At 27.7% G+C, this 18621-nt stretch overlaps 2 protein-coding genes across 2 annotated transcripts; one reads left to right on the top strand and one right to left on the bottom strand.

Annotated features, from left to right (window-relative positions):
- Window positions 1-2596: 2596 nt before the first annotated feature.
- Window positions 2597-3775, bottom strand: LOC101513452 (cucumisin-like). Its single transcript, XM_027332419.2, has one exon. It carries the CDS (start codon window positions 3271-3273, stop codon window positions 2668-2670), a length of 606 nt encoding a protein of 201 aa, XP_027188220.1. The 5' UTR covers window positions 3274-3775; the 3' UTR covers window positions 2597-2667.
- A 10305-nt stretch (window positions 3776-14080) lies between these two features.
- Window positions 14081-17045, top strand: LOC101501666 (large ribosomal subunit protein eL32z-like). The gene is made up of 4 exons (XM_004492200.4): window positions 14081-14219; window positions 15133-15229; window positions 16199-16380; window positions 16716-17045. The coding sequence occupies exons 2-4, from the start codon at window positions 15140-15142 to the stop codon at window positions 16843-16845; spliced, it is 402 nt and encodes a 133-aa protein (XP_004492257.1). The 5' UTR covers window positions 14081-14219; window positions 15133-15139; the 3' UTR covers window positions 16846-17045.
- Window positions 17046-18621: the final 1576 nt, after the last annotated feature.

Consider the following 18621-nt stretch of genomic DNA (forward strand, 5'->3'; position numbering starts at 1 on the left):
TTACATAAGTGTTTAATTTATATTTATGGGCTTACTCTCATTGGAGGATGTTAGAAGAAAAAAATAAGTTAATCTTGAAAACGAACGTGAAAATTAAAGAAAAGAAAGAAGAAGAGGAGAAACATTTGAGAGACAAAAGGACAAGAAATTGACTCCAACTATTTGTCTAACTTTGATAATTCTTTTGTGCAAGTGTTTGAAGAAGTATCTCTAAATGAGAAATGTCATCAATACATTGACTTTGAAAGCAAATAGAAATATGATGGTAAAATTGAAAGTCTCTTTAAACAAGAGAGTGAGGTGAATGAAGCAATGTTAGTGCTTAAAGGTGATTCGTCAAAGGATGCTTGCAAGAAAATTATTGAGTCACCATTTTTTATTTATTTTTTATGAAGAGAATGTCCATGAGACTCAACTTGCTTTGAAGCCTTTGTAAATACAAAGTAACATATTGTTTGCCACAAATTTCAATCAAATAAAGGTAAATTTGATCATAAATATCAACTTCAAAAGGTATAACTTTATCCTCATCTTTAGAATTTCTTATCTTTACTATAAATGTAATAAGATGTTAATTGTTCAAGATAGAAATATGTTTCACCTACTTATCACATTTAGTGACTTTTCCAAATTTTCATTTGACCCCAGTGGGTATGACGAGCTTTGTGGTTTATTTAGATTCCTTCTTTCATGTATGGTATAATGGAGCTTAAATTCGTGGTCAAAGTTCTTCTAGAACGAGAGAATGTTAAGGACATAGAAAACATAACCAAAGAAGGAAGCATAGAGGATATTCAAATTTTTTGGAACTCCAATGTCAAGAGCAAGGAAGGAAGCAAAGAAGGTAAATGATGCTCTAAATAACTTGATTGTCACTTTATTTGAAGCAAGTCCAACTCATGAAGAATTGAAGCATAAGATAGTAACTTAATTCAAATTGAAGAAGTTAAGGAATGAAGATTGCATCTATATGTTATCAAATTTTAATATTAATTTTAATTAAAGTAATAGATTGAATTAGTAAGAATATTTGTGTCTAATTGTAAAAATATGAGTTGAGCCAAATTTAGACAACTTGTAAGATGATGCCACTATAAAAGACAAACCCCAAGCTTATGCAAAAGAGATTTTGAACATATTGTTATTTGTGAAACTTTTCTCTCTAGAGTTCTTGAAAGAATTCTTTTTGAATTTATCAAGGTTGTTAATTTTTATGGCGTTCTTTTCGGCTTATCAATCCTTAGATTGTGACGTCATTCCGTTTTTGGTTCATTATCTGAATTATAATTTCCAGTTTCCTTTACATCAAACTCTAATAGACAAATGTTACCAATTTTCATGTTCAATAACCTGCTCCCATATCTGGTGTTTTACATAGTCGTCTTCGGTGATTAAACAACCTAACTTGTGTTTCATAACGTCTTCTTTCACCTCGTTTTAGAATCGTCTGATTCTGAGTTTCATAGCTTTGGTTATCCCGTTCTCCAACAAAACATGATTTTGGCTACAATATGTATGTTTTCAACCTAGAACGATTTTAAAAGTTATTTATGACAAAGAGGATCATATCAAAAGGTCTATCAGCAACTTTGTTGTTACCAATATTTTAGTTGGAGTCAATGTAGGCTTTGAACTTAGTGTTGAAATTTGGGATGCCTGAGATTTCGGTAGCTCTAATTTCCTCTTTTCCTTCGCTACATTGTTGAAATCACCCCTTTTAAAGTATAAAAAAAAAAACACAAGTAAAAAATTAATTATGTGTGCAAATTATTCATCTTTTATATAAAAAGTATATGATAAAAAATAGTGATTTCGAATACAAATTGGTCTTAAATCACTGATAATAGGTTTAGCGTGAATTGGTAATAGATGACTTTTTGAAATGAAGCTGAAGCATTAGCGTGAAATTTTAGTGATTTCTAAAAACATATTGTACGGGACCAAATAATTAATTATCTTACTAGAAAAATTCGAAATAATAATACAAACTAGAGACAAACCATATTTGTTTGGTCACAATTTTATACCATGACACTTGGCAACAAAATTATATATAAACGGATTTTTCATTTTACGTCTCTAAATTTTTTCACTATTTCATTTTTTTTTTTAATTGGTGTAAACTAATTATTTATAATTACAAATTCGTTAAATACTCTTTAGGATGTACCCAACTAGACACTTAATATGCACTAACAAAACTTAAAGAAATAGCTTCCTTCAAATCAAGCCAACCACCTGTGCTTCCATCTTCTTCTCACTATGTTCAATTTCAATCGGATTATAGAACCAACAACAAAATATTAACCACAATTTTTGTTTTTAAACCAAGAAACAGAGTCCAAAACAGGATATAGGCCTAATATGCACAACTCAATCATCACAAAAATACATTAAAAGGATATGGCCTTCTCTCTCATAAATTCTAGTTTTGTGTCAATGTGTTTCATCTTTTTGACAAGAATAGTTGTGTGCAATTAAGTGTTACCAAAACTTACACTCTTTTAATAATTTATTTTGTTTGTAGTCTATATTTTGTGGTTCTGTTTACAATATTATATGTGAGCCTAATGAAATATTATAAGCCAGATCATGATTCAAAGAACAATATGAAATTTTATTTTTTTTAACAAGTGTACAATATTTCTTTTGAAAAAAGAATACAATTTATTCAATAATAATATAAAATAATAAATTAAAAATTACAATATAAATGAAATTTATACAGTATAAATTTGTACCCCCGCCTTTCTCTGCTCGTTCATCAAAAATAATAATTGGGCTCCTCACTTGAAAATTTTCATCATCCCAAACTAAAGAAGCTGAACTAATAGACCTCTTTAGTTTTCCGTCTATGGTGAGAATATATGTTTTCTTTTCTCCCAACGAAGTGAATGACAAAACACTCAGGTTCACTGAAACAGTTAGTCCTTTAGGTACTGTCACAATTGCTCTATAAATCGACGTCGGTAATCCAACATTTGTAACAGTCCTTTTAAAGCTTCCACTTAGATGATGTTTGGGACGTGGAGTCTTGAGAGCAAAGGATGGGTAATTCAAACCCCTTATTGATGCATTTACTGTGTCGTAGCGACCGATGTCATCCTTTGTGATTAGCTGTAAAATTGACTGGTTGAAGCTCTGTCGACATAAAAATATTATGTAGTCTATTTCAATGGCATCATATACCAAGCCAGGATTCATAGCTTTAACAGGGTCAATTTGACCAGCTCCATAAGCAAATTTTGCATCATGGTTATGTGTGGGACTCATTTGCTTTGCTGCAACAAGTCAAACGCAATATTTTTTTTTTATATTAGCTTAGGATATACTATGTAAATTATATTGACCTCAAAGTAGCAGAAAACATTGAACAATCCTTCAAAAATCTTCTGAATCTACAGCTCTCAACATAAATTATATAGCATAGTTGAGTGAAAGATTTATATATGTAGCAAGAGGTTTTTAGTGTAGATGGAACTAGAAGAGATGGATATGTCATGGATTTTTTTATGAAAGTGGTGGAGTGTTTGGTCTTAATATATTATATTTTAATGAAAATATTTTTTGAGACTCGTAGATTGATGGAGTACATGAAAAGTTATATAAATATGGAGGAAGAAATGTGTAGGTATATCTATGGAAAAGTGATGTATAGAGCAAATTAAGCATATGTATATGATATAGAGGAAGAAGGTGAGTGAGCTATTACTATCAATATCATGCATGCGAAGTGAAGTTTAGAGAAGTGGAGTTATGATAATTGTGAAGTGAAGTTTGTGTATTTATAGAGCAAGAAGATGCATCCAATTGTGTGAGGGTGTTTTCATTGTTTTGGTATTAAGTGTAAAGTTAGAATCTTATTATCTACCCGTGCTTTTTCAATTAGTGTTTTCTTTTGCTTTAGCATTGTCATCATCCATTCATGTATGAAATGAAACCAACTTTTACTTCATTTGGTTAGGTATCTTTACCATTGTGCTATTAAGAAATGGTGGAAGCTCAATTTCTTAACAATGGAAATATTAAGGCTTTTTGTATGAGATGCTGATGTGTATGCATTTCAAAGCAATGCATATAAGTTAGTGAGTGGTGCCACCAATGAATGCTTTTGCTTTAAGTGCCTTCCTCCTCCTTGCATGAGATTAAAGTGTGAGTACATTATTTACTATTAAGGTTGAGAATCTTGTCTTTTTAAATGCATGCATGTTAGCTTTTTGAAATGCTTTTTCTCTTTGATTTATATCACTCTCATAATTGATCCATGTATATCAATCTCCTTTGCCTTTTTCTTCATTTCATTATGTTTTCCTTACTTTAACCTCTCTCAACAATGGAAAAAATTCGTTTGATGTATGCATTGCATCTTTAGCTTTCCATACTTCCTTGCAAACCAGCTTAGGGTGGGGTGGGGGACTAGAAAAATTAACCTACCTATAATAAAGTGCAAAATATTGTGGGACACTTTTCCAAAATATTTTGATATTTACCCTTAAATCTCATTATAAATTTCCCCTTTAGAACTATCTCATTGTTATTAATTAGCTTTTAAATTACTTCCCCATTACAGAATTGAGTATTTGCTCATTTGCTCACTTGATATGTCTTCTAGTTTGTGATTTTCTGTTAAAGTTAATACTTTAGCTTTTCTATATATTTGTTGTTAAGTTGTAGATTTGTATTTGAGAATTGGTTAATTAATTAATTAATTACTAATATTTAAAGTGTTATTTCATAAATAAGAGTTTAATTTTTTTATTAAAGATAAGAACTTAATTTTATAACTCAAAGAATAAAATTGTAATATCTTTAAAACAGTTATTAAAGATAAGACTTTAATTAATTATAAATTTAAAAAAAATTATAACATTACATTAATTTTTTCTACCTCTTTCCTATGTCTTTATCAATTTCCTTTCTTTGATAAAATCTTTATCACCCTTGTCTATTAGTTGTATATTGCTTTATACTCTCCTATGGTGGCCCACATCTTTATCACCCTTGTTTATTAGTTTTGTAAATTTTAAAGGTTAATCCAATGAACAATATATTTACACATTTTGATTCGTATGAGTAAACTCCAATTCATACTTGATACCCATTCATGGAAACTGAATTCAACAAAGTTTCTTTTTGAAAATCATGGTCCCACTACTTTATTGCATGTTGTAGATCAATAGCTAAGATTTAAAGGTTAATTATTTTTCCAAATTTATAAGTTAGTGTGCTTTTGTGGATTTTAATTTTTTAAAAATAGCAAAATGAATGAAAAGCTAACTTCTTTTTAATAATTTTGTAAAAAAAGAAAGAAAAAAAAACATAATTGATACTCTTATTGTAAAATATGAGTCATAGAACAAAGATTATTGTAAAACATTACTGATATTTTTTTGTTAACTAAATTCTAATTGACTACTCTATTTCTATAATTTAGGTTGTAGAACGAAGATTAGATAAGTGATACTTTAATTTATACTTTAAATCATCTTGATTATGGTAAAATATGAGTCATTAGATCTTCATCCAACAACTAAGATTCACTTATTGTAGTGATTAAACCTTATTGCAATTTAGAAATTTGTATCTAAGTAGTCGTATCAACAGTTAGACATGTTCCCTTCCATTTCTAAGGCGGTGAGCTCAATTCTTTATCATTAAACCTATTAGATTCTGGTCAAATTCCAAAATCAAGTACTACAAATATAATGTCATTTTCAGAATATGTTATCTCCACATATTGTAGAAAGGCAATAAAATCCCATGATTTTGTTGCAGGGAGTTTTCTTTTTTCATTTGGAAAGATAGACATGGCCCCAACATGCGCTACATATATCACAATTTTTAAAGTTAACAAATATAAAAATATATAAGTAGAAAAGATAGGTCAATAGATAAAAATAAATTCTAAAATCACCTGCCATTCGCTTCTTCCTCAACTAACTCTGCAACAAATCCACTAAAACTACGTTTGTAATGCTTAAGTACAGACTTTGACACGAAAAAAATTAAATAAATAATCACAATATATAATATGTGGTAGTCTTATTGTGAACTAATCACAATATATAATATATTTTTATTTTTTTATATATTATATTCAATAATTTCAATGTTTGTCATATTGCTTATGTTAATTTTATATGTTTTAAATATTGGTAATTAAATATTTAAGTAAGCATATTAGGTATATTTTGTGAGCCTTAAGATTTTGTAAAAAATACTAAAGATACTATATTTTATAATTTTTTTATTTGGTGGAAGATGAAATTATTTTTAATTAAAGTGACACTAAATTTTTTAAATATGTTATAAAATTATTTTTAAATTCTTATTAATGAATAAATATATCTTATAAATTATATTTTATAACTATAAATATAACATTTAAAATAATATATTCACATATATAGATAAATATGTAGTAGATGAAATTAACAAAGATTGAAAATTTATTCTTAAAAAATCTAGTCAAATAAAATAATTAGGTTTTAAAAGTCATTCAATAGTTTGAATAAAATATCTAATATAATGGACAAAAAGTTTAAGTGTAATGTACTATAATGTAAAAAAATAAATATTACGATGTGAGTCCATCACGATCATTTATATGAATTGCTTCAGAGATAATTTTGATAAAAATAAATATCTCTAATGATCTAAAAGTTGTAATTAGTTTAGACTGACAATATATATAAATTAAATTCATAAACAAATACTAATAAGGTTTGCGCATTATAAATATTACTAAAAAATACCAATTAAATCATATATTCACATGTAAATAAATATTATTAAAAATAATATTTTATAGTATTACGTCTTCACCTATTAGTACACATTGCCTTAATACATGACAAACTATAAGATATATCCTTTGTGTCCATTTCTAAACCAAACTTAGTTGTAATGGCCCGTTTTCAAAAATGCTGCTAAAGTTGTTTTTACTCATTGTTGTTGCAGGTGCTTTGATTGGCAATACTCAAGACTTAAAAACTCAAGATTTGCCACCTTGTTGCACATGTTTTTGAGATTGCGAGCCAATTATTTGTCATAGACCCGATGTTGTTGTCGCCCATGTTGTTGTCCGGCTTTGTGTGATTTCCATCCATAAAACTTCAAAGCTCTTATATATTTTTACATTAATCATTATGTTTAAATAAAACCCAATCTCATATATACAATAATTACATCAATAAAATTAAATAAAATAATTATATTTTCTTGTCCTCTATTAGTATTTTCATCAAAAAGTTATTTTCCTTTTCTTGGACATTTTTTTGTGTGTATATATATATATAAAGATTAAATAAGTTTATAGTTAATTATTTATGTGATGCAGAGATCAAATTTATTGTCTTAATTTGCCTATAACCTCCCTTATAATTTTTTGCAAAAGGAAAAAAAAGAAACCAAAATAAAGATTGAGTTCAAGAATAAGACAAATAATTAAAGAAAAATATAAAATTTAAAATAGTAGTATGAATAATTATGATACAATTAGTGTATGATTTATTTTTATATAATGTTCTTAAAATAAATTACATATCTACTATTTTTTTAACGATAACTAACTTCTACCAACCTTAAATCATATATAAATAAATCTAACAATACAATAAAAAAAAAGTACATTGTAACTAATAAAGGAAATTACAACAAAAAAAAAATACAAGTTGTAATCACATAGGTTAAACAAGAAATTTAATGTAAAAGGTGGTAGCCGTCGAGATGCATAACTCTCGTCGAAGTCTTCTATCTATATTGTGTTAACTTTAAAAACTTCTAGTGTCTCTATGATATTCACTTCATATAAAATCATGAATTCTAATATCGAGTCTTCAAATGCCAAATTTTACTAACAAACTTTAAACACCTTAAGATGAAAACACTAAGAGAATCGTTTAAGTACTATAGAGAGAAGCACGAAGAATTACAAATGTTTAACTAAACATATAGAGAAAAATAAAATGTTTAACTATCATAGGATAAAAATATATATAAAAAAAAAGACAATAATGACTAAAAATTAAAGAAGTACACCACCAAATTTTAGGTACATGAAAAATTTCAATAAAAAAGAAAATAGTTTCATCTAATTAATTCATTTTTTCAAATTATCAATGGTGTCAACGTGTCAAGACCGTACATACATCTGTTATGTTTTTTTTAGTTGAAAGATGTATCTTGTTTCATTTCCTAGATGAGTAAACTCAAATCCCTGAAAGCAAAGTGATTTCTTCAGAATTATTGTCTCCGAATTTTTGTTTAATTTCTCAACTTATTATGTTTTAGATAATCTAGTGAGTGTTTTAGATATCATTGTCATTTACTATTGTGGTATTCTTATTGTTTTTCTTATTTTCAACAAATAGTGACCAAATGAAATAGGTAGATCGTTATTGTTATTGAGTTAGCCACTCTTGAAAGTGCTCATTGCAAGTTCTACTGCGGGGAATTTGACCCAGTTAAACTTTACATAAAATTATAAACGCCTGTCAAATTATAAATGCCAATAGATAAATTAATCTTTGAAATTGTAAAAGTCGGTCGAAGTAATTCTTAAATTTTGTAAATTGAGAAATACATACCTGAAATTATAAAATATCAATCAAAATAATTTCTCTATAAAATTTTATCATTAAATATTTTGATGTGACACTATAATTGAATGTATTAATTTCATCTTTCCGTTGACAAATTTGTCGATTAAATTTTTTCATCTTAGAGACAAATTTATGAATAATTATATTGTGAGAGTTTTCTTAATAAAAATTGAAGCAAAGCCAAGACGTTGGACAAGAAAGAGTGAGGGAATCACAATTAATAAACTAGATTATATAATTTTTAATCACTTACCATTAATGAATTCCTTCAGGTAAAAAAAACATACCAATGTGTTTCTTGGAATATTAGGATTTTCAAGTATGACAGTATATTTTGCTAGTAAAGCTTGCATTGTACTCCAAAAAAATAAAGAGACTACAAACCGTTTGGCTCTAACAACGCTTGAAAGTCAGCAAATGAAAAGAGAGCAAGTAAATGAATCAATCCATTGTCTTCCAAAAGAAGGCACATTATAGGTGCAATTGCATCGGAGAAGTAGTCTTGCATATGTAGACTGAATAAATGTGTCAATAAGATAGATTAGCAAGACAGGTAAATAAATACCATTTTGTTAATATCCATCTATCTATCTACACAAAGTGAGTGAGTAGAAGTATCGTGTGTAGAATTGGTTGCCTAAGATTTTTTAGCAGCAATATGTAGTATCATTTAGAAATACTATAAGTTTATCAATAAACTATTTAATAAATTAAATGTCACATTGGAAACAAACACAAGAATTAATATAAAATATAATATGATTATAAAGAAATTACACACAAACTAGTATATATATATATATATATATATATATAAATATAACCCAAAACAGGCTACAATTTAAAAGCAGAAGAGCAGCCGTACTTGGAGAAGAAGAACCAGTTAATACAAAAAGATTTTCAATGCTAAAGTTGCTATCAATTTCTAGTTTAATAAATTTTTAATGATCGGGTGGTGTAATAAAACTAAATTAATTGAATCACATATTGTTTCGATGATGATGATGATGATGATTTATATCGTTGCCAATATATATATATATATATATATATATATATATATATATATTTGTGTGTGTGTGTTTCTTTTATTATATGCTTATTTAGATCTCAAAACAAAAACAGAGAGGGAGAAACACGACAGGATGGTGTGTCGACGTTGAAAAGAAGAACCATTAGATCATGTAAAAAATTAATCCATGCTTTCGACAATATATTGTTAATACATGAAGAAAAAAAAATAAGAATAATAATAATAATAATAATTAGAATATGACTCGCACGTTGAGCGGGATATATAGACTTTAATATATATTAGTATTATTGTGAACAAAATTTTAAAATTTCAAAAATAATATAACTTATTGATATTTTTTGTAGAGTATTTTTTTTTTTCAAGTGAGTTAATTTGAATAATTATTATATGAATGGAGTCTTAATATTTGAAAATTCAAATATCCTACTGAAGTAGACTTTTAATGGTTCTTCGTCAATTCAAGGATCAGACCAAACTATAAACAATGTTTCCCATTACCCCACCTTTCGAGCTAACGCGTCATAAAATCAATTCATTTGAAACCCACTAAAAGTCTAAAACCCTTATCCTTAGTTTTGAGTATTTATTTCCATTTTCATAAATTATGAACTATTGTTGAAATAATTGTTAATTATTTTGTTATTTATCATTTGTCATCAAAAAACCTTTTTGACGATGTTGAAATTAGAGATAATGTTAACGAATTTAGTGAAAAAGACCATTACAAGTCTTATAATTTGGATTAAGTCTAAATCAATTCATACAAAATTGACTTGTAAAGTGAGGACTACCCACTTATAAACATGATCATTCTACGCATGTTTTTCTTTATTTTTAATCATTAATTATCTTATTTATCTTTAGTCATTAGTTAACTTTAGGAGTCATTTAATATTGTTTGGTCATTTTAGTTCTTTAGTATAATGTCGTGTTTATGTTTTTATTTCCTCGATTAAGTAAATATTTTTTCGTAGTTTTAAGTTGTTAGGTTGTTTTAGAGCAATAATGAATTTTGGTGAGAAATTAACATGACATGTGTAGAGTATTTCAACCATATCTAGAGTTGTGGATGTCCAAATAGAGTCAAAGTTGTTGCAAATTAAATTTAACATACATATTTACAACTTTCATGAATATACAAAAACTACATTCAAAATCAAAAGAGGTGATAACAGCAGTAGAATTCAGACCTCAAGTAATGTACTTTGGAGTGCAAATTCCTAGCCTATAGCACATTTATGCAGTTTTTAACGATTTTTTTTGTCCCAAGAGCACTAGAGCGCATGACACGCTGTAAAATATATAAAAATGAAATTTTCACATTTTATGGACCTTTTTAGCTATTTTTAAGTATAGAGACTTGTGTCATAGCAAAGAAACTATAAACATATTGGTTCTAACATCATTGAATGAGTTTTATCAAGGACCATTCATGAATAATTCTTGTAAGTCTTATTTAATTTGTATCTTTTATTCTTTTGTTATGAGTAACTAAACTCTCTTTGTTAGGGATGATTAGAACTTGATGAAACCCTTGAATATGTGACTTTATTTATGATTATTTGAATGAGTTTATTGAATTATTTTTCTCATCTATGTGCTTAATGTTTATTATTGTTTGATCACCTTTAAACTATTTTACGATTCGTATTTTGAAAAAGAAAAGGATTTTACAAATGCTTGAGATGAGAAGTTCATGACTTTGTAACATAAGAATAGTGGAGACATGTGAAACCAATTGAGATATTTGCAAAGATAATAGATCAGTATGGAAATTCGTGAAAATTTAAGCTTAATTATAATCTTAAATTCACTAAGGAATTATATGTTACTTTGTTAAAGGTTTTCTCACTAAGAAATTAGAGCAAAAATAGTAAAGAGAATTCGATAATAATTCAATAAATAAATTCGGTTATTAGGATCAAACTAGAAACTAAGGATGAATTCAAAGTGAAACTTATTCCTTGCACTTTTCTCATCATAATAGTTATATATTATTACTCTTGTTAGTTTGACAATAATTCAATCAATTGAGAAATTTTTTGTTCAAATTTAATAATTAAATATCATTTGATAATATAACGCAATCCTTGAGTTCGAGACTCAGTCTTATCATTTTATTATTACTTGCAACGACTCAATATACTTGCTGAATCACTATCAAAATACATTGTCAAACATTATCTCATTAAATGTTGGACTTTTAACACACACTCTCACTCCCAAGACTCAACATGTATGTCCTAAATTAAGTTTAAGTCATACTTGTAGTTTATGACTTTCAACTTATGATTAAATATAACTAAAGTCTTACACAATGGGAGAATATTTTGTTAGGTTTATTGAGTCGTAAATGTAGAGCAAGAGTTCGTGGAAAAAGTTTAAAGTCTCACCTTAGTATACAACTTTCTTTGAAGTCATCATTCACATGTGAGACTTCTTTGTAATTTATGAAAAACAATAAAATGTTAACTTTCAAATTTAATGGGTTGACTTACTAAAAAAAAAAAGATAAACTTTCAGATGTTATGTGCGAATTATACTTACACTAGATTGGTTAATATGTAGTTAAACTACACTAATGAAGTAAAAAGTTATCTTCTTTCCACCTTATATTTAGACTTTAAAACTTTGTACCATGACTCACCATCACTCATTTTCAACTACCATGGATATTTTCCCAACAAGCAAAATTGAAAACCCTAAAATTCTTTATCCCTAGTTCTCCTTTTCCTTCTTAGCACAAGTTTCTCATCAATCAACCTTAATCCTCCTTGATTTTGTGCATAAACTCATCTTCTCCATCATGTGAATTAAATATCTCCAATAAATGTAATCTCGTGTTTTTTTAAAGTCAAACTGAAAAAGTAGTAATATTTTTGCTAAAATACAATTTTAGTCATTTAAATTTAACCCATATTCTATTTAAATCTTTTGAGTTTTTTTCTTTCTCTCAATTTAATACTTTAGTTTTATTTTGTTTGCAACGTTAGTTTTTAAGTTATGATTTGTTTGCACAAATGTTTTCTTTTTGTAATTCTAATTAAAAAAAAAAAAAAGGTCATGTAATCGTTAAAATGTTTGATATGGCAAATTCTTATCGGCAAAATCTATACTTTTTAGTTAATTAATATTTAGAAAAAAAAAAATTAAGATATCATAATAGGGCTCTTCTTCAATTCAAAAAACACATTTATCTTCATCATCTTCATACCCTTCTTTACAATGTTCTTCTTCTCCATCATCTCCTTCATGTATTCAATAGAATCGTAGCCCAGAAAATATGATACTTTGATTCATATTTCAGCTTCATAGATTTGGAATTGGATAAACAATTTTCTTTCCCCTCTTGTTTGATTCTTCATCTTCTTCCATGTAAAACGCCGCAACACCTCGTCCATTTTGCTTCCACCTCCAACCATTGTTATTTCCTTAACAAAAAATTGAAATACAAAAAACTAAAGAGAAAAAACGTAAAATGGTTCTTTTGATGATGAAATTTTAACTTAATTTTACAATTTGATAAATTAAAAAACAAGAGCAGTTTGAAATATGTGATTTGGGGAAAACAGTAAAATTAAAAATCACCGTTTAGTGAGAAAGTGAAATTGAGATTACAATTTGCAGAAAAACAGATAAAAATTTAAGAGAGGAAAATGATAATGGAAAGAAAGAAATAAGATGATAAAGGTATAAAGATGGTTGGGTTTTTGGGTTGAAGAACCCTAATTTTAATATTGTTATTTTTTTTTCTTTTTAAAAATTAATTAATTAAAAAAACACATTTAGCTGATTAGACATGAAATGTCACCAATTAATGGTCACATGAAATTTTTTAACGGGATTACAAAAAAAAATGACGTTTTGTGTAAAGAAACTATAACTTAGAGACTAATGTTACAAATAGAATTAACTTAAAAGACTAAAAGTGTATTTTAACCTAATACTTTTTTTGTTTTTTTTTGTTTTCTTTATTATCTCGTATGTGTTAGGATTTAATTTAAAATTTATAAAAGAGATTAAGACCGTATAATTACTTAACCGATAATCAACTTAAGTCTATTCGTAAGTGTTTTAAATGAATTTTATACATGCACCTAATTAGTGACATTGGGTGAAAATTCTTAATTTTCAGTTGTATACCGTTTTATATCTCTACTTATATAGTAAATGTAACACATCTTTTTGGTGTAACTTATTTTACGTCTAGTTACGCCTTATTCAATTTCAACTACTTTTATCCATTGAATGCATTGGTCATTGGTGCACACATTTTTACACCAGTCAGAAAAAAAAATGTAATCGCATAATAACACCAATTGGATTAGTATTTATGTTCAGTTTTTTTAATTACATTTAACCAATTTCACTCATTTTATTTAAAATCAAAAATAAAAAACTCAAAGTGGCCCATGAGTCTGGGCCAGCTAAGATTAAGCCCATTTTGTTTTACGGCGGATGAAATAACAGGGAATCATTACCCATTCATATATATACCAAATTACCAATTCTATACCTTACTTCTCCTCAGTGCCTCGTTGCTTATTCACATCTCACGAACACCGTTTCAATTCAAGCAGGTATGCAACATCAGTGCCATTTCTATTTGTTTATATATTCTTTTATTATTTGAGGTTGATTATGTAGTGCGATAATTTTTCTTTTTATGATGCTCTTGTCTTAAACCTTATTTTATTTTATTTTTATTTTTTTTTCTCTTTTGAATCACAAATAAAAATAGCATATGATAATTTTGTATGTGTGTATCATAAGAAAATCATGTTGAAGAAAAATGTGAAATTTTAAACTGAAATATGGAACTTAAGATTTGATTTTAATTTTTCTAGATTACCTTTTTTATTTTGTGAAATACTGACATATGTTGAAATGAAACTAATTTCTGAAAATGCCGTTTGTTTGGGGTTTTGGTTTTTCGCTTACTTGATTTTTATACAAAACTAGGGTAGAGCCTTGTGTGTTTTAGTTATGCAAAACTGAAATAATATTTGAGCAATTTATTTTATTTATTTGCTGATATTTCAACATTATTCTAGCTTTTCTGATATCTTGTGTGTCCAGGAGTTAGTGTTCTCATTTTTTATTATCATACTTCCTCTAGACTCAATATAAGCAAATAATAGTCATATTTAGTGGACCAAAATATAAGCAAAATTAACTAACTTTACACTATTTAATGCTGTTATTCTCAAAATATCCTTCAATGTAATAAGTTTCCTACAGAATTAAATGAAAATAAGGGGTAGTTTAGGAAATATAATTAGTATTTTGAATACATCAAGAAAATAAAATGGAAGTAACCACTATTCTCAATCTATGTGCAATTTGTTACTTCTACTTATAATTGAGTCAAGAGCGAGTAATTTTAAATGTCATAAGGGTGTTTTCTATTTAGATCTCAACTTTTTTGTTTCTTGTGTTTTTATCATACCTTTGTTTTATGTAGTTGATTAGGATTTTATATGTATTTTATAGAGAGAAGATGGCTGTTCCTCTGCTAACGAAGAAAATTGTGAAGAAGCGTGTCAAGCACTTCAAGAGACCTCAAAGTGACAGGAAAGTTTCTGTTAAGGTAATGTGGAAAAAAGATTAGTTGCTTATATGTTAGAGATTTCCACTTTGTGTTTTTTTCTATTTGTGTATTTGTAAATTATTGGGTATGTTATCAAATGACTTAAGAGCGTGTTTGGAAATCAGTTGGAGAAACCTCAAAGATATGTTTGAGCTTTCTTAAACAGACTCCTAAATACACTATGTTTAGATAAACAGTATATACAAGTGCTTATAGTATAAGTTCTTATCATGCAAGTGTTTATGTATAAGTTATTTATGTAACCAAAGATAACCTATGGAGAGCTTATGTAAATACCTGAAAACAACTTACGGACATGTTAAAGTTGTTTCCATAAGCTCTCTGACTCAAACAGCCTTGCAAGTTCTTATATCAGTAAATAAGCTCAAATAAATTAATTCAAATAGACAAATACTTGTAGATTGAATGTTGTAACTCTTTCAGGGTAAGTTGAATTGCTTTTCATTTCTTAATACTCTTTTAGCCCATTTTTCAAGCTAACATAATGTATTATCCAGATATCGGACTAAAGTTAGTGCTCTGTTCCCAGTAATTTTCATAGAGCTTTATAAAGTTAAAAACTTTTGAACTATTTGAATGTATATTGTATATTCAAGCATAAAATGTGCTTGATCATGTCAGATAAATATGGTAAGGTGAAGCTTTACTATGCCAATTCCTATAGTATAATCTACTTCTTCTAATGGAAATTGTGTAATTTCCATGTTTGTCAGTGCTTTATATTTAACTTGTGCAGTGATAATGTTTTTCTGTGTACCAATTTTTCTGTTGCATTTTGGAAAACAAAATCATGTTTTCTGATGCTCCTACATACTACTATTGATACCTATCGTCTATTATTTATGACTTTCATTTTATTTGCTGCTCTGTATATGCTGGTTGAATCTTTTGTGCAAATTGATTCCACGGATTATAATATTTTGACCTTATTACTGTTTTGGTATGCAGCCAAGCTGGCGCAGGCCAAAGGGTATTGATTCCCGTGTAAGGAGAAAGTTCAAAGGATGTACTTTGATGCCAAACATTGGTTACGGTTCAGACAAGAAGACCCGCCACTATCTTCCTAATGGATTCAAGAAGTTTGTTGTTCACAATGTCAAAGATCTGGAACTTCTGATGATGCACAACAGGTATCTGAGTATAGTGTGCATTTTTTTTCTCAATTTTTCACTGCCCCTTAGGCTCTGTTTGGATAAACAATTAAATTAAGCATTTTTAGTACGAACACTTGTCATGTAAGTGTTTATTTGTATATAACTAGAGAAAGTGAATTTAAACTGTTTTCATGTAAGCTATTAGTTGCTTTCACTTTTCATAAGCTATCATGGAGAGGTTACAGAAATAAGCTTAAAACAACTTATGGACATGTCATAAGTTATTTTCATAGGATCTCTCAAGCAGTCTTACAAGTACTTATGCTAGTAGATACATCCTAACTTTGTTTATTTACATGAAAAAACATCAGGACCTACTGTGCTGAGATAGCACACAATCTGTCAACCAGGAAAAGAAAGGAGATTGTTGAACGTGCAGCACAATTGGATGTTGTTGTCACCAACAAGTTGGCTAGGTTGCGCAGCCAAGAGGACGAGTGATTGCTTTTTCTATATAAAAATTTATTTTGCTTTGCTTGTTTATGGTATGAACATGTCAGAAAATCCTTCTCAGAATTGTTGTCTGATGGATTATTGTTTGAATCGAGTGCTTTAGTATTGAGTATTGACTACTTGAGTTATAATTTGTTTCAAGTGGTTTGACACATTCGTATTAATAGTCATCTTATGCTTTCTTCCAATATTCTTGCTATCTGATGAAAGATTGCAAAGTTGATTGATCTTTGTGCCCCTGTTTTTTGAGTAGTGATTTTGATATCATGCTATCTTTTCAAAAGTCATTGTGATATTAATGGATTCCTTGCTGCGACCTGAAGGTAATCTGGTTCTTAACGCAACCCAGCCCTTGAAATAATTTATCACTCGATCTTATATTCCACCTACAAAATATGCATTTTTGGGTTCACATTTGATGATAATTGACTATGTAGTTTGAGAAGTCGATTATAGATATTTGTGGCTTCGACATTCTTGTACATTGTAGTTAGCTGATTCTAGTAATGAATACTAACATTGAATTTACATCTATATGCTAGCTTCTCCATATATAGTTGTAAAGGAATGCACAACATTTGTTTGTGCATAAATGGTGCTAATAGGCAATGTGCACATATGATTCCTATGATGTATACATGAAATTGCCTGAACTTGAGTAGATATTGGATTGTATACCATTTGTTATCTTTTATGCCTGTCACACTTAACACAATCTTACAATATAATGTTTGGAAAATATGCTTGTATGTTTGGATGCGGTAATTGGAAATTGTAGATAGATGAAGTTGAAAAGTTTTGGGATAAAAGTAGAGAACAAACATTTGTTATCTTTTATGCCTGGCACTCTTAACACAATCTTACAATATAATGTTTGGAAAATATGCTTGTATGTTGGGATGGGGTAATTGGAAATTGTAGATAGATGAAGTTGAAAAGTTTTGGGATAAAAGTAGAGAACAAAGATTGTATTGGTGTAAAACAATTTTACATGAATAGTTAATAAGAACTATTGAATTTTTAATCTTGTAATTGTCTTAAAAAAAACAACTATACAATTAGTAGTTTGATTGTCAATGTGAAATTATTTACATCGACAATGGATGTTTATTAATATCTAGTCACTCTGGAAGAAAAAAAAAAGTGATCCAAATTTGAAATTTTAAAAAGTTGAGCCAATTTGCAAAAAATGATGAAAATGTCCAGACTAGTTTGCAATTTTTAAAAAATTTAGGGAACCATATTAAAAAAATTGATTTTTTTATGAATTGGTGTAAATTTTTTTGAAAAATGATAGGGATCAATTTGAAAAATTTATGAAATATATGACCAAGTAATAAAATAAAGTAAAATAAGAATATGAAATAATGTGCTTTTAAATGTATAGTGATCAATTTGCATAATTTAAAAGAAATAAGAACTAATTTGAGATTCATATTTTATAGAGTAAAAGAAAGAATTTAAAAATTCTAATATTTTGTGGTATATTTTTTGGAAGCAAAATAATTATATATAGAGAGAGAGGGAAAAAAACTATTTGAAATTTCATAAATTTAACTATGATTAAATATTTCATAAACAAAATTCATTTTTAGTATTCTTTAAATAGTAGGATTTACCTTCTAAAATTACACTGTCTAAAAGATTCTCTTATCCAATAGTTTTAAAAAGTATTTGAATAATCGAGACATATATATATATATATATATATATATATATATATATATATATATATATATATATATATATATATATATATAAAAA

Source organism: Cicer arietinum, chromosome 3, assembly GCF_000331145.2.
Source record: "Cicer arietinum cultivar CDC Frontier isolate Library 1 chromosome 3, Cicar.CDCFrontier_v2.0, whole genome shotgun sequence".
Taxonomy (NCBI): domain Eukaryota; kingdom Viridiplantae; phylum Streptophyta; class Magnoliopsida; order Fabales; family Fabaceae; genus Cicer; species Cicer arietinum.